Raw genomic sequence first — 15,733 nt, 5'->3', positions numbered from 1 at the left:
ATTGCGATTTATGTCTGTCAAGCTAGAACTAAGTGTCTGAATCTGGGAACATACTACAAAGGCTACACTAGGAGCCCGTGGGTATGATCGAGCGTGCACTGACAAGGCGGATGGATGGGAATTTTGCAGACAAAAGTTCAAGGAAGTGATGTGGGTGGGCTAAAATACTATCCAAGCTACTCGTATAGTGAAAATAGAAACAAGCGATTCCGCTTCCCAAAAAGGAAAGGAGCTTTACCGGGAAAGCGGGGTAGAATAAAATCTGTACTATAATGGCGGAGGCACACTAGCACGCTACTAGACTTAGGTCCTAGATGCCACTGTCAGTGATAAGAGAGGCATATCGGTATCTTGCGTTAACCGTCAATTTTGACAGACGCAAAGTTTCATATGACTGGAGCGTGGAACTGTGAAGAAATCCCCACTGAAGCAATCGTCAATGCACTTCCTGAACTTGGTAAGGCTAGCACGCTTCCTGTCCTCCTATCGAGACTGGCTCGACTGGGCAACAAATCAATAGTCTTATTTTCGATAGCAAATGGTAGTGGAAACGGCAGCGGCTTGCCAAGAGAATAATTGCAACTCAACCACGTGAAGATAAGTTCGCATGGTCCCCTCACTTGGACCTAGTGAGTTAGATCACTTTACCCCTGAGCGTTCCTGGCTAACAATCATAAATAATAGACGGCTCTCGTTAGTAGCCGACTAGAAAATATCAGACTTGCAGTACAGAGTATGTTTCTAGAGAAGAGATTTTGCAAAAGGGTGACGGATCACCCCTTGAGCAATGAATCTGATGGGTTCGTGGAATATACCACATAAGCAATGATATTATCACGTTTTTCCATGGCAATCAAGAGGATCACCACCTCTTATGTAGAATGCGGGGAATAGGCATCTGAATAATCTGTGGTATACGCATCACAATGACTTTTTACAAATCTTCTCATTATAGACCTCTCTCTTCTGGCACTATTATTTTTTCCATGCAAATATCAAGACTATAACAGATAGCACCGATTCAACATCCCACAAAAGAATGAATACCGCCACCTGTCGAATAGAGTGTATAAAAATACAATGATCCAATTGATCAACATAAGCGAAGATTCTCCCCCATTTTAAGCAACATCCAAAAGCAGCGCCACCGTAAGCCTGACGCCTCAAGCTTCCAAACACCACATCATCAACAACCACCTGCAATCCATCCATCTCATCCAAGGAAATATCCTAACAAATACCAAAATCTCAATGCCTCTCTGTCCCCAATGTAACGCGATCGATCTCACAGACTCGCATGCCGATATCCTACTCGGTTCATACGATTCCCTGCTCGAGAAAAGTCGTCTGATGATTGATCCTACTCCTACTCCTACTTCTTCTTCAAGTCATTGTGAATCATGTCTCTATTTCACAACTATTCTCCATCATTCATCTCGCTACGCGAATTTGCGAGCGGAATTGGGAGATAAGATTATTTTTCTGTATATGCATTGTTTGGATGTGAGGGATGTGGAGAGACTGGATAGGAAGGGGTGGGGGAGTATAGATTTGCGGTTTGATGTTTGTGCGAGAGCAGGTTATGAGGGGGGGTTGGGGGGAGGACGGTTGGATAATGAGTAGGAGAAGGGATTACCTGTTGATCGGGTGAAGAATGTTCCGGTGAATCTGGATGCTGAAAATGGGCTTGAGGGGGTTGGGAATTGGATGAGGGATTGTGGGATGGATCATGAGATTTGTCGGGCTGGACGGCGTGTGGAGGGTTTACCTCAGAGACTCGTTAGGATATCAAGTGATGCTGAAGAAGCTCCGGTGCTTCTCGAGACTTCTGGGTTAGCATCTATAGATTATCTCGCATTGAGCGCTCGTTTGTTTGTGGGAACGGAGGACACCAGGAAGGATCCTACGCTGGAAAATCTCTCTATCTTAGAAACAACGGGAAAGTCCTTAGATACCAGTTCCTTTCCTAAAGCCTTTACAGATGCATTCACCATTACCCGACGTCTAGGATTTGAATACATCTACATCGCCCCTCTCTGTCACGTGTCAGACGATCCCCTCGATCTTATATCAATCTTCGCACAAGCAACTCTCCTTCTTTCCGCTGATAACGTAAGTTCTCCCACAGATGGATTAATCCAAGATCGAGCAGTTTTCAATTCTCCTCCCCTTGGTACCAACAAAGACCGTTATCTCCGTCTAAGCTGTCTTCGCAATCACGCCGATCTCGGTTCCTCTCCTCTTTCAACATCAGGCTGGGCATTTATTGAACGGGTCCTCGCTCCGAGAGTGTTGCATTTCACTAAACGTCAGTTAATTTGGGAGTGTGCTGATGGATGGAAATTCGAAGCGTCGAATGTGGAAGATACGCAATATGGGAGTGGGATGATCAGAGGAACGTATCAGAAAAAACTGACGCAGCCTTACATCAAGGAATATCTTTCTCGAGAAGCTGGAAATGTCTCAAACCCCAGTATACAAGATACCACTCAGACATCAAATCTCAACGACTATGCACAGAGATTAGAAGTCTGGTACCAACTCATCGACACCATCTCCCGCACCACCTTTCCCTCTCAACTCGCTAAATCCAACGCCCTCTCGCTCATCACAAAAATCATGGATAACAACACATTCGGCACAAACCTCTCTGGAATCTTCACCACAAATATCGCATACGGACTTGCATGGAGCCGCGTAAACGCACTGCTAACGCCAAATCGTGACGCCCATGCCCCAAGCTGGAGTTGGGAGAGTGTACAGGGATCGATTTCCCACATGTACACGAGCTATCCCCCTTCCATCCTACATATACGCTCTACCCACGCATCCTGGATAGATAAACACATCCCGCATCTTCTTTCCCACGATTCCCATTCCTCGTCCACCCATCCATCCTCTTCCCTCCCCGTCTCCCATCCCCATCCCACGTCTCCCTCTCTCGAATGCAAAGCGTCCCTCACCAGCATCCTCCACCTATGCGCGCACTTCGCGCCCCACTTCCCAAAATACACAATCCATCTCGTGCTCGACCAATCCCCCATCTTCGACTGTTCATGCTGCGGTCCCCGAAGCGACGCGCGGCAAGAATCCGGAATGCAGGAATTGGAAGAGAGGAAGCTTCATTACTTCGCGATGTATGTAGTGGGCGATCTGGATGTGGAAGCGGGAGAGGCGGATCCGTGGAAAGTGGGTAGGTGTGCGGATATGCTGGTTTTGAGAATGCTGGATGCGAGGGGGGAGATGGGCAGGGCTGGTGGAGATGGAGATGGAGATGAAGGGGTTGCTGCACAGAGAGAAAAGATTAGGGGGGGTGGTGGAGTGGCTTTGTATGAGAGAGTAGGATTGGTGAGATTGAGTTTTGCGAGTTATGAGAAGAATGCTGAGGATGAAGCGTCCATACAGGAGAAATTCGATGGGGTGGGATGGGATAGGAAAACTATCAGGTTGGTTTGAAAGACGTTAGATTTTCCTGAGATGCAGGAATACGTCATATGATACATATCACTTCAATTTAATCTTCTACCCCTTCCTACTCCAATCCAAAATACGAACAAGTCAACTTAAATCCCCCCCTTAACATAATAATCCACCGGATACCCCAACCAATCACACTGATCCAAATCCGCAAAATCCTCCACCTTCCCCGGCCAATCAATCACCATCATACTCCCCTTCTCCCCACCCACACCGACCTCCTTCCACTTCCCACCCCCTTCACCCCCTTCTGCACAGTCGCATACCCTCTACTCTCCAAGAACCCCTCATCAGGATTCGGATTCCCGGTCCTCACAAACGCCCCAAAATACGCCACACTCAACTGCACACTCCACCAATCCTCCTGATCTCTAAACGCCAACCCCGTATTAAACGCGCCAAACACCCACGGCATATCCGCGCCATGAAATCGAAAATACGGCAAATGCGGATTCCCATCCGGATACCCCGGCGAAGACGGCGGTCCCCCGAGTCCATTCGGATCATAGCCCGCAACCGTGCGTCCCATCTCGTAAAAGTAGCTTGATTTGAAGACGCCATTTTTCGAGCCGGCATACACGGTCGCTTGGTCCACACAGCGGAAATCTTTATCCGTGGCGACGCGCTGCGACACGTTGAAGGCGTCGAGCGTGAGGTTTCCCGTGTCGTAGAAGGGGAAGAGGCCGCTGTCGATGATGGATTGAGCGTAAGATGTGGATATACCGAGGGAAGTCGCGATGCCGGAGACTTCGGATGTGACGGGGGTGGACGGGTAGTTGGTGCCGATGGATGCGCCGTCGTTGGCAGTGATGCCGAAGATCACATCGACGTGAGCGGTGCTTCCATTGCGATTCACAAGGTCGAGTTCAGCTGTATTGACATAGTGACCATCCTGAACAACATAACGCGCCTCAGAGCCGACCGCAACCAAATCTAGAGCGGGCACATTCTTCAAACACGCAATTTGGGCAGATAAGCTAGACTGGTTACAACCCGCTGCTAGGAAAATGTTTTGGCCGGCGAGAGCATAGGATTCGGGGATGGTGAGATATGAGGAGTAGGTAGTTGCAGAGTCACCGGTAAGACCAAGGTCGACGCCACCACCCAGATTGGACATGGCGACTGCTCCTTGGAATTTGCCAATTGCGGGTGGCGAGCCCAGAAGTGTGCGGACAGATCCTGCACCAGCGGATTCTCCTATGATGGTGATTCTTTTTGGGTCCCCTCCAAAAGCAGCAATGTTCTTTACTGTCCACTGATATTGTATTAGCCCCCGTAAATGAACTGTAACAATTAGATGTGCTACTTTACCTCCAGAGCATTGATTTGGTCCGCAATCCCATAATTTCCCGTAACGTTCGTCCCAGGAATCGCCAGGAACCCCAAAACAGAAAGTCTATAATTAACATTCACCACAACAATATCCTCTCTACTCGCCAAATCCCCCCCATCACTCAACTGATCAGCACCACTACCCCCAACAAACCCACCACCATGGATCCAAAACATAACCGGCCTCAAATCCTTCGACGATTTCGCTTTGGGAATGTACGGAGTTTGGATGTTGAGAAACAAACAATCCTCGCTCCCACTCGAAGATTGTGGACACTGTGCACCATACGCGGTGGCTGGAATCGTTTTCCCAGTCGGCGAGTACGGGGTGGAATAGACGAATCGCTCAGCCGGATTCGCATACGGAATCCCGAGAAAGCGGAAAGATTTCTGGTTGCGGAATCCAATGTATGTATTCCCGCCCGCGGCAAGAGAAACCTCATTGGCGTTTGTAGCAACCGCGGTTCCGGGTTGACTTTCTTCGCTAGACTGTGTACAAAGAACCGGTAGTTTTGCATTACCAGAGGGAGACTTCGGGAAGCTCAATCCGTGAGCTGCATCGTAGGAAATAACTCCATTATCAATTATGTATAGCTGAGAAGACGACGAGCGACCACGATATGCTTGATATGAAAGCGGGAGGAGAAAATCAGATGTATGGCTCTTAATAGCGCTACTGCTGAGTAGCGTTTCATTCAACGCCTCACATGCTGCGGGTGCATCTTTAGGGGAGTGAGGATCCAGAAGAATAAAGCCCACGTGATTTACATCATCAGAAGCATTAAGATTATTCTGATACAAAAGCGTCAACGAGGTATCAGAATTCGAAAGTGCCGATACATGTTGGAATACCACAGAGACGAAGAAAGAAAGATATTGAAGACGTGAAAACACAAACATCGTGAGAAGCCTTAACCAACTCAACCCACGGGATAGCATCGCATCTTGTACCTCCCTAATCGCCTCTCCACATACTTAGCTTCATCGATTGTATTCAGCCAAGATCCTCCGTGAAAAGATTTTCGATTGTCGTAACCCAGTCTCCTCGACTCATTCTTCCCAGGAATATCATGGAATATAATCCGCTTCTCCACTCGCAGTCTTCTCGATGCAAGGTTAAACTGGAGATATACTTTATCCGGTCGTGCCGGTGTGTTAAAGATCAACCATTTGCGCGGGGTAACACGATGAAGTTCATCCAATTCCATTTCCCCGCTATTTACATTCAACCGGTGAAAAGTGGTTGACGGCTATTTGAATGAGCGATTCCGCAAGGAATCCCTAACATCGGAATAAACCTCCAAATTTTCACACCGCCAGAATTATCAATATATTAAAGTTATAAAGTCCGCCTCCGCAGCAGTAGCTTTCGGAGAGAGTATGAAACATCAATTTCTGTTTCGTCGATATATACCAGCCTTGAAATCCTGCTCACATAGCATAGCTTTGTATTTTGTTCTTGTTACATTGTCACAATTTTAAGTAAAGGTAAGAGAAGAGGTTGATGCTTACTCATCAAACTTGTTGTAGAAGGTTGGACTGCATTGTGGTCATGGAGGAGTATTCCAAGACCCAATCCAATTTACAAAGGAGTATCTCATTCATACTTCAATTCCCCTCAATTCATCACATGAAGCAAACACTACACAGTACACATTGAGCAGAAAATTCATATCCAGATATTCTTCTCATGCAGTGGTATTTTTAAGTCTAAATACATCATCTCCCCCCAATTCTCCCTCTCCACCATCTTTTTGGTATCACCAATATCGTATGGAACTTTGCATGCAAATGGTATCTCAACTCCACTCTCTCTATCTATGTCAAAAAATCGCCCAAAAAATGTCAAAAGTCGCAAGGACATATCATGATATCAGTAAGGCCTGCCTCCCCGCTACAATGTCCATGTCCCCGAACCCCCTTTCCCTCACAGTCTATCAAATCCGTCATGAAAATAGCAAAATTGCTGCGTCGAGAAAAGAATGCAAAAACGCAATAAAAACACAAAATCAAATCAAAAACAGCGTGTACATCTAGGCGAAGTGTCCTCCCCTCTTCTTGGCATGTTGATGCTCGTGCAAATGTCTTCTTCTGGCAACGCCACTTGCAGTTGCAGTCGCGGTAACAGTAATAGTAACATCTTCTTGGACCCAGACTACTTCATCAACTTCTACCTTTTCGTTAAGTGGGGAGATGGCGGTGGTTGTTGAGTAAGAGGTCGAATAGAAAGATGCCGACGAGGTAGTGAGAAGAGTAGTTGCTGAGCTTGAAATTGCTGCGGTTGCGTCTGCGGCGGCAGTAGATGAGCCAGAGTCTGAATATGAAACTCCGGATTCGACGGCTGCGAAAACACCACCTGGTACGTAGGTTTGTCCGAGAGAAGCGACTGTAAAACCGGAGGGTCAATAATTGCCTAACAGAGAAGATTTTTGGAGAACGGGAAGGTTGAAATTAGATTAGGAAATAGGAAATAGAACGCGTGCACAAAAAAAACGAAGGTGAGTGTTGACATCGAAAAACAAGATTAGGCATGATAGTTGTAATGATAATCATAAACAGTGAGATTAGTAGGCTTACCAATGGTTGATCCGGCCGAGTGGGAAAGAGTTGGGACGACGGCTGATGAGCTAGTTGTAGTAGTCGCGCTTGATCCTTTGCCAGATGAAATTCCATATGCTGCTGATGTTGTTTTGGCGGTAGTGGCTGCGCCAGCCATAGCTGGAGCTGGAGCGGGACCTGAGTGCACGGGGCAGTTTCCGGGAAGCGTCGCCATAGGTCCAACAACATCATCATTCTCCAAGGCCGATGGAAGTGTAAGGTTGCATGATCCATAAACACTTGCGTCCTGGATATCAAAGATTGCACAATCACTAATTTCTCCGGAAGGGTTTGTGCAGGTGTTGACAGCTTCTTGCAAAAATTCTTCATCCCAGCCCATGATGAAGTCTCCGTGGTATCCGTAACCAGTTGGGTCACCGTTAGACAGCACGAACTCTCCAGCAATACCGTTGAAGGCATAGGTATCCCAGATAGTTTCATAAAAGAGCGAGACGAGACGAGTATCGAACCCCTCTGGGCAAGTACCAGTCATGACTTGATCAGGATACGCCATGTGGGATTTTCCATCTGGTGCAGTTACTCCTGCGGTCTTATTCCAGCATGATGGGAACATGAGTTCCATTCGGACACCACTGACGCAGTTTGCATCAAGATAAGCCTTATCTGGCATGAAATGACGGTAAAGAGATCCTTCGGGTTCGTTTTTTGGATAGTTCAAGCAGTTGAAGCCAAGAGCAGCTTGTCGAAGGAAGTCTTGGGTGTCATATGGAGACGTGCTGGCCCAGGATGATTTGTCAACATCAGGAACAGCATAATCGGAGAAGTTACGGAGATCAGTATTTCCTGCAATCATAGCAAAGTCTCTGGGGAAAGCAGTTACATGGTCTCCATAGAGAAGGTAATACCTGTTGTAAAACGTTAGCCACATCATTTCCGGTCAGTTTCCAAGAAGCATATAGTAAAAGATCCGACTTACGCAAGCATACCCCCCACTTGTTCAACTAATTGGTACTGTCCAGTAGCATCATCACGGAAATAGAGTGAGGGAGTCCAGTATACAGATTTATCTTGAGAAACTTCACATGAAGTACAGTTTCCGGCCATTAAATCATCGTAGCCCGCAGACTCTCCAAATCCTATTCGCCATATCAAATCAGTATTCCCCTTGCCAGATAGATCATAACCAACATACCACTAGATCCATGAATAACATGTGCATGTGGAGAAACGGTCCCAAAATTGACTAAGGGATCAATTCTTGCCAGCCCACTTCGAGCTCTACATGGCATACGCCAGAAAGCATCAACACTGCTAGCCAACCCCGCCAAGACGGCTGCCTTTTCAACGAAAGAGTGTCCGCGCATTTTGAATATATGTATCCAAAAATCGATATCGAATTTAGTTTAGGTTATTTTGTTTCAGTGACGTTATGTAAATGATTACTCCAAGCAATGAAGAACCACAAAAGAATGTGCAGAACGAAGGATTTAAAAATCGGAAACGTTCTTGGGAAGTGGTTGAGTATTTGGTTGTAGTTATTGTTTTTTATCCTAGTCGAAGGATTTGTTGGTATTGTTGATATTCTGGTCGGAAATTGGCGCAGCGACAACAGGATTCCTTAAATCAAATCGCTCGATTGTAGATGATTCACTTCAAATCACAACAAGATTTTTCCTCTCCAATGAATATTGAATCAATAAATCCAATGAATATCTTTTCGTTTCCCCTAGGATGCAGGGTTGGTGATTTCGTATAGTTTGCGACTTGGCGTCGTTGATGAATAACCTCGAATTCGAAATTCCTTCGTCCCACCTCACTACAAACAAACAAATTTCTGACGGCGCAGAACGGTACGGGTATGCGTAAAGAGATGTCGAAGTGCGATGCGATATGATGAAAGTCCAAAACGATTGTCCCAAAGCAAAGAATGGTATTGTATGCACACAAGGATTCTCGGGACGTGTACCTTGCCACGAACGAGAGTCGATAAAGTGAAAGGTTAAGGAGCGTGAAGTATGTTTCTGGAAGAGAAAGAATGTAATTGTCGATACAGACGACAGTGGGCTTTGGACGGTGGAGAACGAGGCAAGAAACAAAAAGTGGAAGGCGATGGAAAAAACGTGGAGGAGGAGGGATATAATAAAAAGGAAAGAAAGGGTAGGGAGGGAGAGAGGGACGAAGGGGTGGGTGGAAATGGACTAGGCCGGATTGAGTACTTTGGTAGAGGAAGAAGAGTGGAAGGATTCATTACCCAAGTCTCACGTCTCAAGGCGACCCATACCATAGCACGAGATCTTACAAGTTACGAGCGTACGAAAATCTCCACTCACGATGCCAAGGATAGAGTGGACAAGATTGGCCAAGGTGGGTAGAGTGAGGGATTTGGAAGGGGGGAGGGGGGAGGGGGGAAGGGGGGATGAAGAGGACGAGGATTGAGAGATTGAGAGATTGAGAGATGGAGAGATGGAGAGATGGAGAGATTGGAGAGAATTACTTTTACCTAGGTACTCCAGAGCAAATGAATACAGAGTAATTGAATGAGTGAATGAACGAATGAATGATTCACGAATTGAGTACCTAATGAGTACCTAATGAGTACCTAATGAGTATCTACTAGGTAGGTAATGAGTATGACCAACTGATGAGCATAGGATGAACAGATCCCAAGTCCCAAAACGGCGAAACCATTCAAATTACACAGTAGATACCTAGTAGGTAGCCCTTGACTAACACGAACGGATGGATCCGGCACTTTTTGGCTTTTTGACACTGTATAATTATAATTATAATTATAATTATATATATGTATAATAAGTTACGATGAGACTACGAGACTAATGTCCGTTGATTTTAAACTATTAATGAGTGAGAATAAATAGAAAAGTAAGATCTTGTAAATTACGTGTGTGTGCATCCATCCTTTCTTTCCCTCTCTTCCTCTCTTCCTCTCTTCCTTTTCGATCCTCAGATTTGATCACCTTGTGCAGGAATTGGATCATTGGTTATGCGGAAAAGTTATGCGTCGGCGGTGGATTGATTGCAGTACTGTCGATGGAAAAGATGGAAAGAAAGTAGGGCGAGTAGGGGTAGTCATTGCATAGGTAGGTACATGTTACAAACATCCAATGAGAGAGGAATGGATCCTGCATAGATAGTTGTGATAGGATACCATTTTATCAATCGGTACTTCGTGTGTATCCATCCATACCTTTGGGACTGATCATTCACACCCGACCCCTCTCCCAAAGTTCAATTTCGCGCGGTTCTCTCTTCCCTTCTTCTCTGCTTTCCCTTCCCTTCCCTCTCATCCTTGACATGCAAACGCCATCCCAAGCACTCCGTAGAAAATGTAATTGGATTGTAGCACATGGGAATGGATGGACATGATTCAATTGGACCAAAAGGAACGATGGGCACCCGATGGAATTAGTTTGGACCCCTTCCCTTGCCTTCTCTTAGTGCATCCTTGGTGTGAGACCCATCGGCTAAGCATGCTGGACTAAAAGGATGATGGATGATTTTCAGGGGGAAACCGAAAAACGCCTCGCACTGCATAAACCGCTTGGGCGTCGGCGTCCTGAGATTAATTTGGATCTCCATCCGTAAAATTGTATGGAGATGGGTGTCATCGTATTTTCATCTAGAGAAATGCCTTCTCCATTTTATCGCTTCCGATGACGATACCGAAGACGTGGTGTATGTTAATACGAGACACACTTGACAGAATAGATGTGTGTCTTTTTGGTTCTCTTCCTGCGGAGGCCGTCGCCCGTATTGTGTGCTGTTAGATGAGTAGGCAAGTAGGTAGGTAGGTAGAACACAAAGAGAATCCAAATGATAATCCACACAATCACAAGCCATTGAATTTTATCGATAAGAACCCTCCTCTACTTTGGTGGCGTAAATTCTATCCTTACAGTATTATCCTTTCCTTCCTTCCTACTGGTGTACCGCAATTCAACATGAAACGATCCTCAAGACCAATCGCCTCCCCAAGCAAGCCAGATCATCCCGTCGTTCTTCGCACAGACTACACTTTTTCAGGATTAGTGTGAAGTGAGTACCGACATGGTACGGAGTACCTTTCGAAGATCACTTATCATTTATTATTTATGATTTATGATTTTACCTTTTACCTTTTACTTACAATCTGAATAAACATTTCATTCACTCACACGCTAGCTGCTTTCTCACATTTGCAGTCTTGGAATTACAAAGTCCATCCAGATTCCATTGGCGCAGCATCTCATTCAAACATTCAATTTCCTCAGCAGACAAACAAAACGATCTTCAGCCTCTCCCCCAATTCTCCATTCTTTCTTTACATTCCATTCCACGCTTTCTTTTCGCAGGCAAGTCAGTCTTCATATGCCGTGTTTCCGCTGTACCTACTTTCCTTTCCTCCGTTTACTTTACTTTGCTGCACTGCCCTGCATCGGCCCACACCGGCGCTTGCAAACTTGCAAAACCCCTTTCCTGAACATATTTGACGTACCTACCTCTACCTAGGTACCTAGTACTCCCATGATATGAATTACCCATCCATACCATAGCAAGCACAAGTATACTCCGTACAGTAATACTACAAAAAATCAGATACCAATACAATACAACACAACAACAAAAAATATTCTCACCGTGAATACCGAATAAATACCGAATAAATACCTAGATAAATACCTAGATAATAAGAAACAACACAACACAACACCACAAACCCAACAAACCTTTCATTCAATCTCCCTAGTACATATCCCCCAAATTCAACCCTTCATTTCCTCCCTCCCGTTCATCTGAAATCTCATCCGAAATCTCATCCGAGCAAATATTCTCTCACTTGGAAAGTCAAAGAAGATCAAAGTCAAAGTCAAACCTCACAACAGGAGCCAAGCCTCTCTGCGCTGCTCAAACAACTACGATACTGTGTGATGGATGGATAGAGAATCTTTTCTCGGACCATTATATTATACCTATCATATTATATCATGTCATGTTATTAATATACTAGGTAGTCAGTCTCTATCAATTTATTTGTCTGTAGTCTGTAGAGTAATAAAAAGTACTATCATCTACTTTACCCATCTCTCACTCACTACTCACTACTCACTACTCACTACTCACTACTCACTACTCACTACTCACTACTCACTACTCACTACTCACTACTCACTACTCACTACTCACACTCACTACTCACTACTCACTACTCACTACTCACTACTCCACCTCCCACCTACCTTCGAATCATGCCTACAAAGATTGACGGCATAAGTATTATAAAACATATCAAAAAGCGACCAAGCTTTTTTCTATTTTATCATTTGGATTAATTATATTATTATACTAATTGAAAATTTATATAATGAATTTTAGATAATAAAAGTATTATAAATTTATTCTATTTCTAACAAAATCATTTAAATTTATTAAATTTATATTTTTCTTTTTAGAAATACTATTCTGAACTTATTTAGAATTTATTAAAAGCTTTAAAAGCTTTAAAAGTTTTTAAATTATAAAAATTAAAAATATAAACAAAAGGATTCAAAATTCAAAATTTTGAAAGGGATAGCTGAATATCTAGTAAAATTAGTAAAAGTAGTATTGGAATTTTGTAAAATAGTCATTTTTATTAAAATGAAGCTTAGACAACTTACGCCATCAACCTCTGTAGTATCAATATAATTACCCAGTACATAGAAAACATCAGTTATCAGTCATCAATCAATCATTCATTATCCAACACTTTCCACACCCGACTCCCAAGACACACACACACTCTCTCTCTCTCTCTCTCCTCAAAAACTTCACATGTCAAGATGGATGATATCCCTGAACAGGAATAAGATAAAAGTAAAAAATAGTACTGGAAATTACTCTGTCATTACCGTACTCCGTCATTACCTAAACCCCCCTAAACCCTACCACCAAGCATCCACCACCAAAATCCCTCAACCCATGATGACCGAAATTGCCAAGCGTTTATATGCACGAAATCCGTCCACAACAGAGTCCAAACGACCAGGGTACACCTATTTGGAAATTCAGAGGAAATGAACAAATATTTCATCCATTCTCCATTTTACGTCTTAAGCTTTTGACTCCCGTGTTCATCATCGTCATTTTAAATTGTTTGTAGCCCGTGAAACAGTCACTTCAACTCAAACACTCACTCCAATTCAGTCGATGTTTGCACGCTTCACGTTGGGCTGTGTAGGATAGAGGGTGCATCATCAACATGCATCACACGCAATTCATACGTATTGGAGGGGCACGATAATGCAACCATTAGGCACGTAGGTAAGAAGAGGGGAGATTTGTGCTAGGTCGCCGTCCCATCGGCCCATGTTGGTGGGATGATGCATGATTCCTTCATGGACAACTATTCTGGGCCGACCCCAGATTACCTACTACACGCAACTAACAACAATTGTCCCCAGATCTTTGTTGCCTTCACCTCAGAGACCACTGGGCAGAGCAATCGCGACGTTTGTGGCCATTCCTTCAGATCTATCAGGAGATGAACAGGCCAAGGAGGGGGCGAAGCATAGTAATGTCCATATTGATTACATCAAATTAGTAAATCTTGGAATTCGTGCCTTATCTAAAAGCTTTCCTCTTGTCACTCAATGGAGGAAATTGCTTGTGAATTTGTGTCAATCTGTTTTTCTATATTCAACAAGTTAGCTTAGTGCACTTGGATGGCGGACACGGAAAATACTCACTTTATTGGACATGTCCCGTTTCCTCCACGCAAGTTGTTTTCTTGACGTGCTTATGAAGCACCGTCCTTTTCTTCATTTATCTTCCCTCGACTAAATTAGGCTAAACAAATTAAGTAAGGAGATCCGCAACATTCATTGGCATCTCATCGATTTGAGTAGAGTAGTACACTGTTTCAAACATATTAGCACTGCGCGGCAGGATTCAAGGAGAGGAAGTACTTACACTCAATATCTCTCAAAATCCTAACATCTTCACTGGTTACGAAATTGATCGCAACACCCTTTCTTCCGAATCTACCACTTCGACCAATGCGATGAATATAGTTCTCACGGTTGACTGGTAAGTCATAATTGATGACCAATGAAACTTGCTGAACATCAATTCCACGAGCCCAAACATCTGTAGAGATCAACACTCTAGAATTTCCTTGGCGGAAATCTTGCATAATGCTATCTCTTTCCTTCTGAGGCATCTCTCCGTGCATAGAGGATACAGTAAAGTTGGCCTCGCGCATCTTATCGGTCAACCAATCAACCTTTCTTCTTGTGTTGCAAAAGATTACGGCTTGTGTAATAGTGAGGGTATCGTATAAATCGCAAAGTGTATCGAATTTCCAATCTTCTTTCTCCACGGCAATAAAGTATTGTTTTAAACCTTCCAAAGTCAACTCATCACGCTTGACAAGAATACGAACAGGGTCGGTCATAAATTTCGTAGTCATGTCAAGAACATCGTATGGGAGGGTAGCGGAAACGACAACGACTTGTGTCGCTGGAGGGAGGTAACGGTAGACATCGTAAATCTGCTCTCTGAATCCGCGGTTCAACAACTCATCGGCTTCATCAAGAACCAACATCTTGATATGACGAGTGCGAAGATTTCGTCGACGAATCATATCAGCAACACGACCTGGTGTTCCGGAAACAATATGTTGTCCATAATCTAGCTTGCGGATATCCTCTCCAACGTTGGTACCTCCAATACAAGCGTGACATTGTACATTCATGTAGTCTCCCAAAGCCATAACAACGGATTGAATTTGAGTCGCAAGTTCTCGAGTAGGTGATAGAACCAAGGCTTGAGTTTCGCGGACAGCTGTATCGATGACTTGGAGCATACTGATAGAGAAGGTTGCAGTTTTACCAGTACCAGATTGGGCTTGAGCAATAGTATCGCGACCTTTGCAAATTTGAACAATCGCACGGGATTGAACAGCCGAAGGGGATTCGTAGCCATATGCATAGATACCACGGAGTAAGTTCTCTATGTGACTGTAAGCCTGATGACCATATCAATATCCATATACACATAAACATACCCTTGAGATGCATGTCCTGGAAAGTTGGCGCGACCGTGACATCTGCAGAAGTTGTAAACTCCATGCGATCATCCATCTTTCTATCAATTCCTTCGGCCATGATTGCGGTTTAGTTTTATCTTTTCTTATTGAGATTGAGGTCGATGATTGAAATCCCAAAGTTGTCTCTTAGAAAGTCATTGAGGTTTCTCCGCCTCCAGATGCGACAAAGCTCTGAAATTTTAGCGTCAAAAATTAAAGTTAGCGGCCGTGTGTGGATTCACGCGAATTGATTGGTTGGCGCAAAAAGTTCAAGAGCCTGAACTAGAATCATCAAAAACA

General features: G+C 44.3%; 4 protein-coding genes across 4 annotated transcripts; 1 reads left to right on the top strand and 3 right to left on the bottom strand.

The window, feature by feature from the left end:
• Positions 1-1,722: 1,722 nt before the first annotated feature.
• Positions 1,723-3,456, top strand: EAF02_007394 (uncharacterized protein; the record flags this gene model as incomplete). Its single annotated transcript, XM_038903442.1, has 1 exon — positions 1,723-3,456. The coding sequence occupies one exon, from the start codon at positions 1,723-1,725 to the stop codon at positions 3,454-3,456; it is 1,734 nt and encodes a 577-aa protein (XP_038756921.1).
• Positions 3,457-3,664: 208 nt separating this feature from the next.
• Positions 3,665-6,133, bottom strand: EAF02_007393 (uncharacterized protein; the record flags this gene model as incomplete). Its single annotated transcript, XM_038903441.1, has 2 exons — positions 4,789-6,133; positions 3,665-4,732 (listed from the first exon to the last, which is right to left on the bottom strand). The coding sequence occupies exons 1-2, from the start codon at positions 5,746-5,748 to the stop codon at positions 3,665-3,667; spliced, it is 2,028 nt and encodes a 675-aa protein (XP_038756920.1). The 5' UTR covers positions 5,749-6,133.
• Positions 6,134-6,842: 709 nt separating this feature from the next.
• On the bottom strand, positions 6,843-8,732 carry EAF02_007392 (uncharacterized protein; the record flags this gene model as incomplete). The annotated part of the gene is made up of 4 exons (XM_038903440.1): positions 6,843-7,195; positions 7,387-8,273; positions 8,345-8,504; positions 8,561-8,732. 4 exons carry the CDS (start codon positions 8,730-8,732, stop codon positions 6,843-6,845), a joined length of 1,572 nt encoding a protein of 523 aa, XP_038756919.1.
• A 5,470-nt stretch (positions 8,733-14,202) lies between these two features.
• Positions 14,203-15,512, bottom strand: EAF02_007391 (uncharacterized protein; the record flags this gene model as incomplete). Its single annotated transcript, XM_038903439.1, has 3 exons — positions 14,203-14,261; positions 14,317-15,357; positions 15,413-15,512. The coding sequence occupies 3 exons, from the start codon at positions 15,510-15,512 to the stop codon at positions 14,203-14,205; spliced, it is 1,200 nt and encodes a 399-aa protein (XP_038756918.1).
• Positions 15,513-15,733: the final 221 nt, after the last annotated feature.

This window comes from Botrytis sinoallii (assembly GCF_014898435.1).
Source record: "Botrytis sinoallii strain Bc 23 chromosome Unknown BSIN_012, whole genome shotgun sequence".
Taxonomy (NCBI): Eukaryota; Fungi; Ascomycota; class Leotiomycetes; order Helotiales; family Sclerotiniaceae; genus Botrytis; species Botrytis sinoallii.
This window is presented reverse-complemented; position numbering and strand designations above follow the sequence as displayed.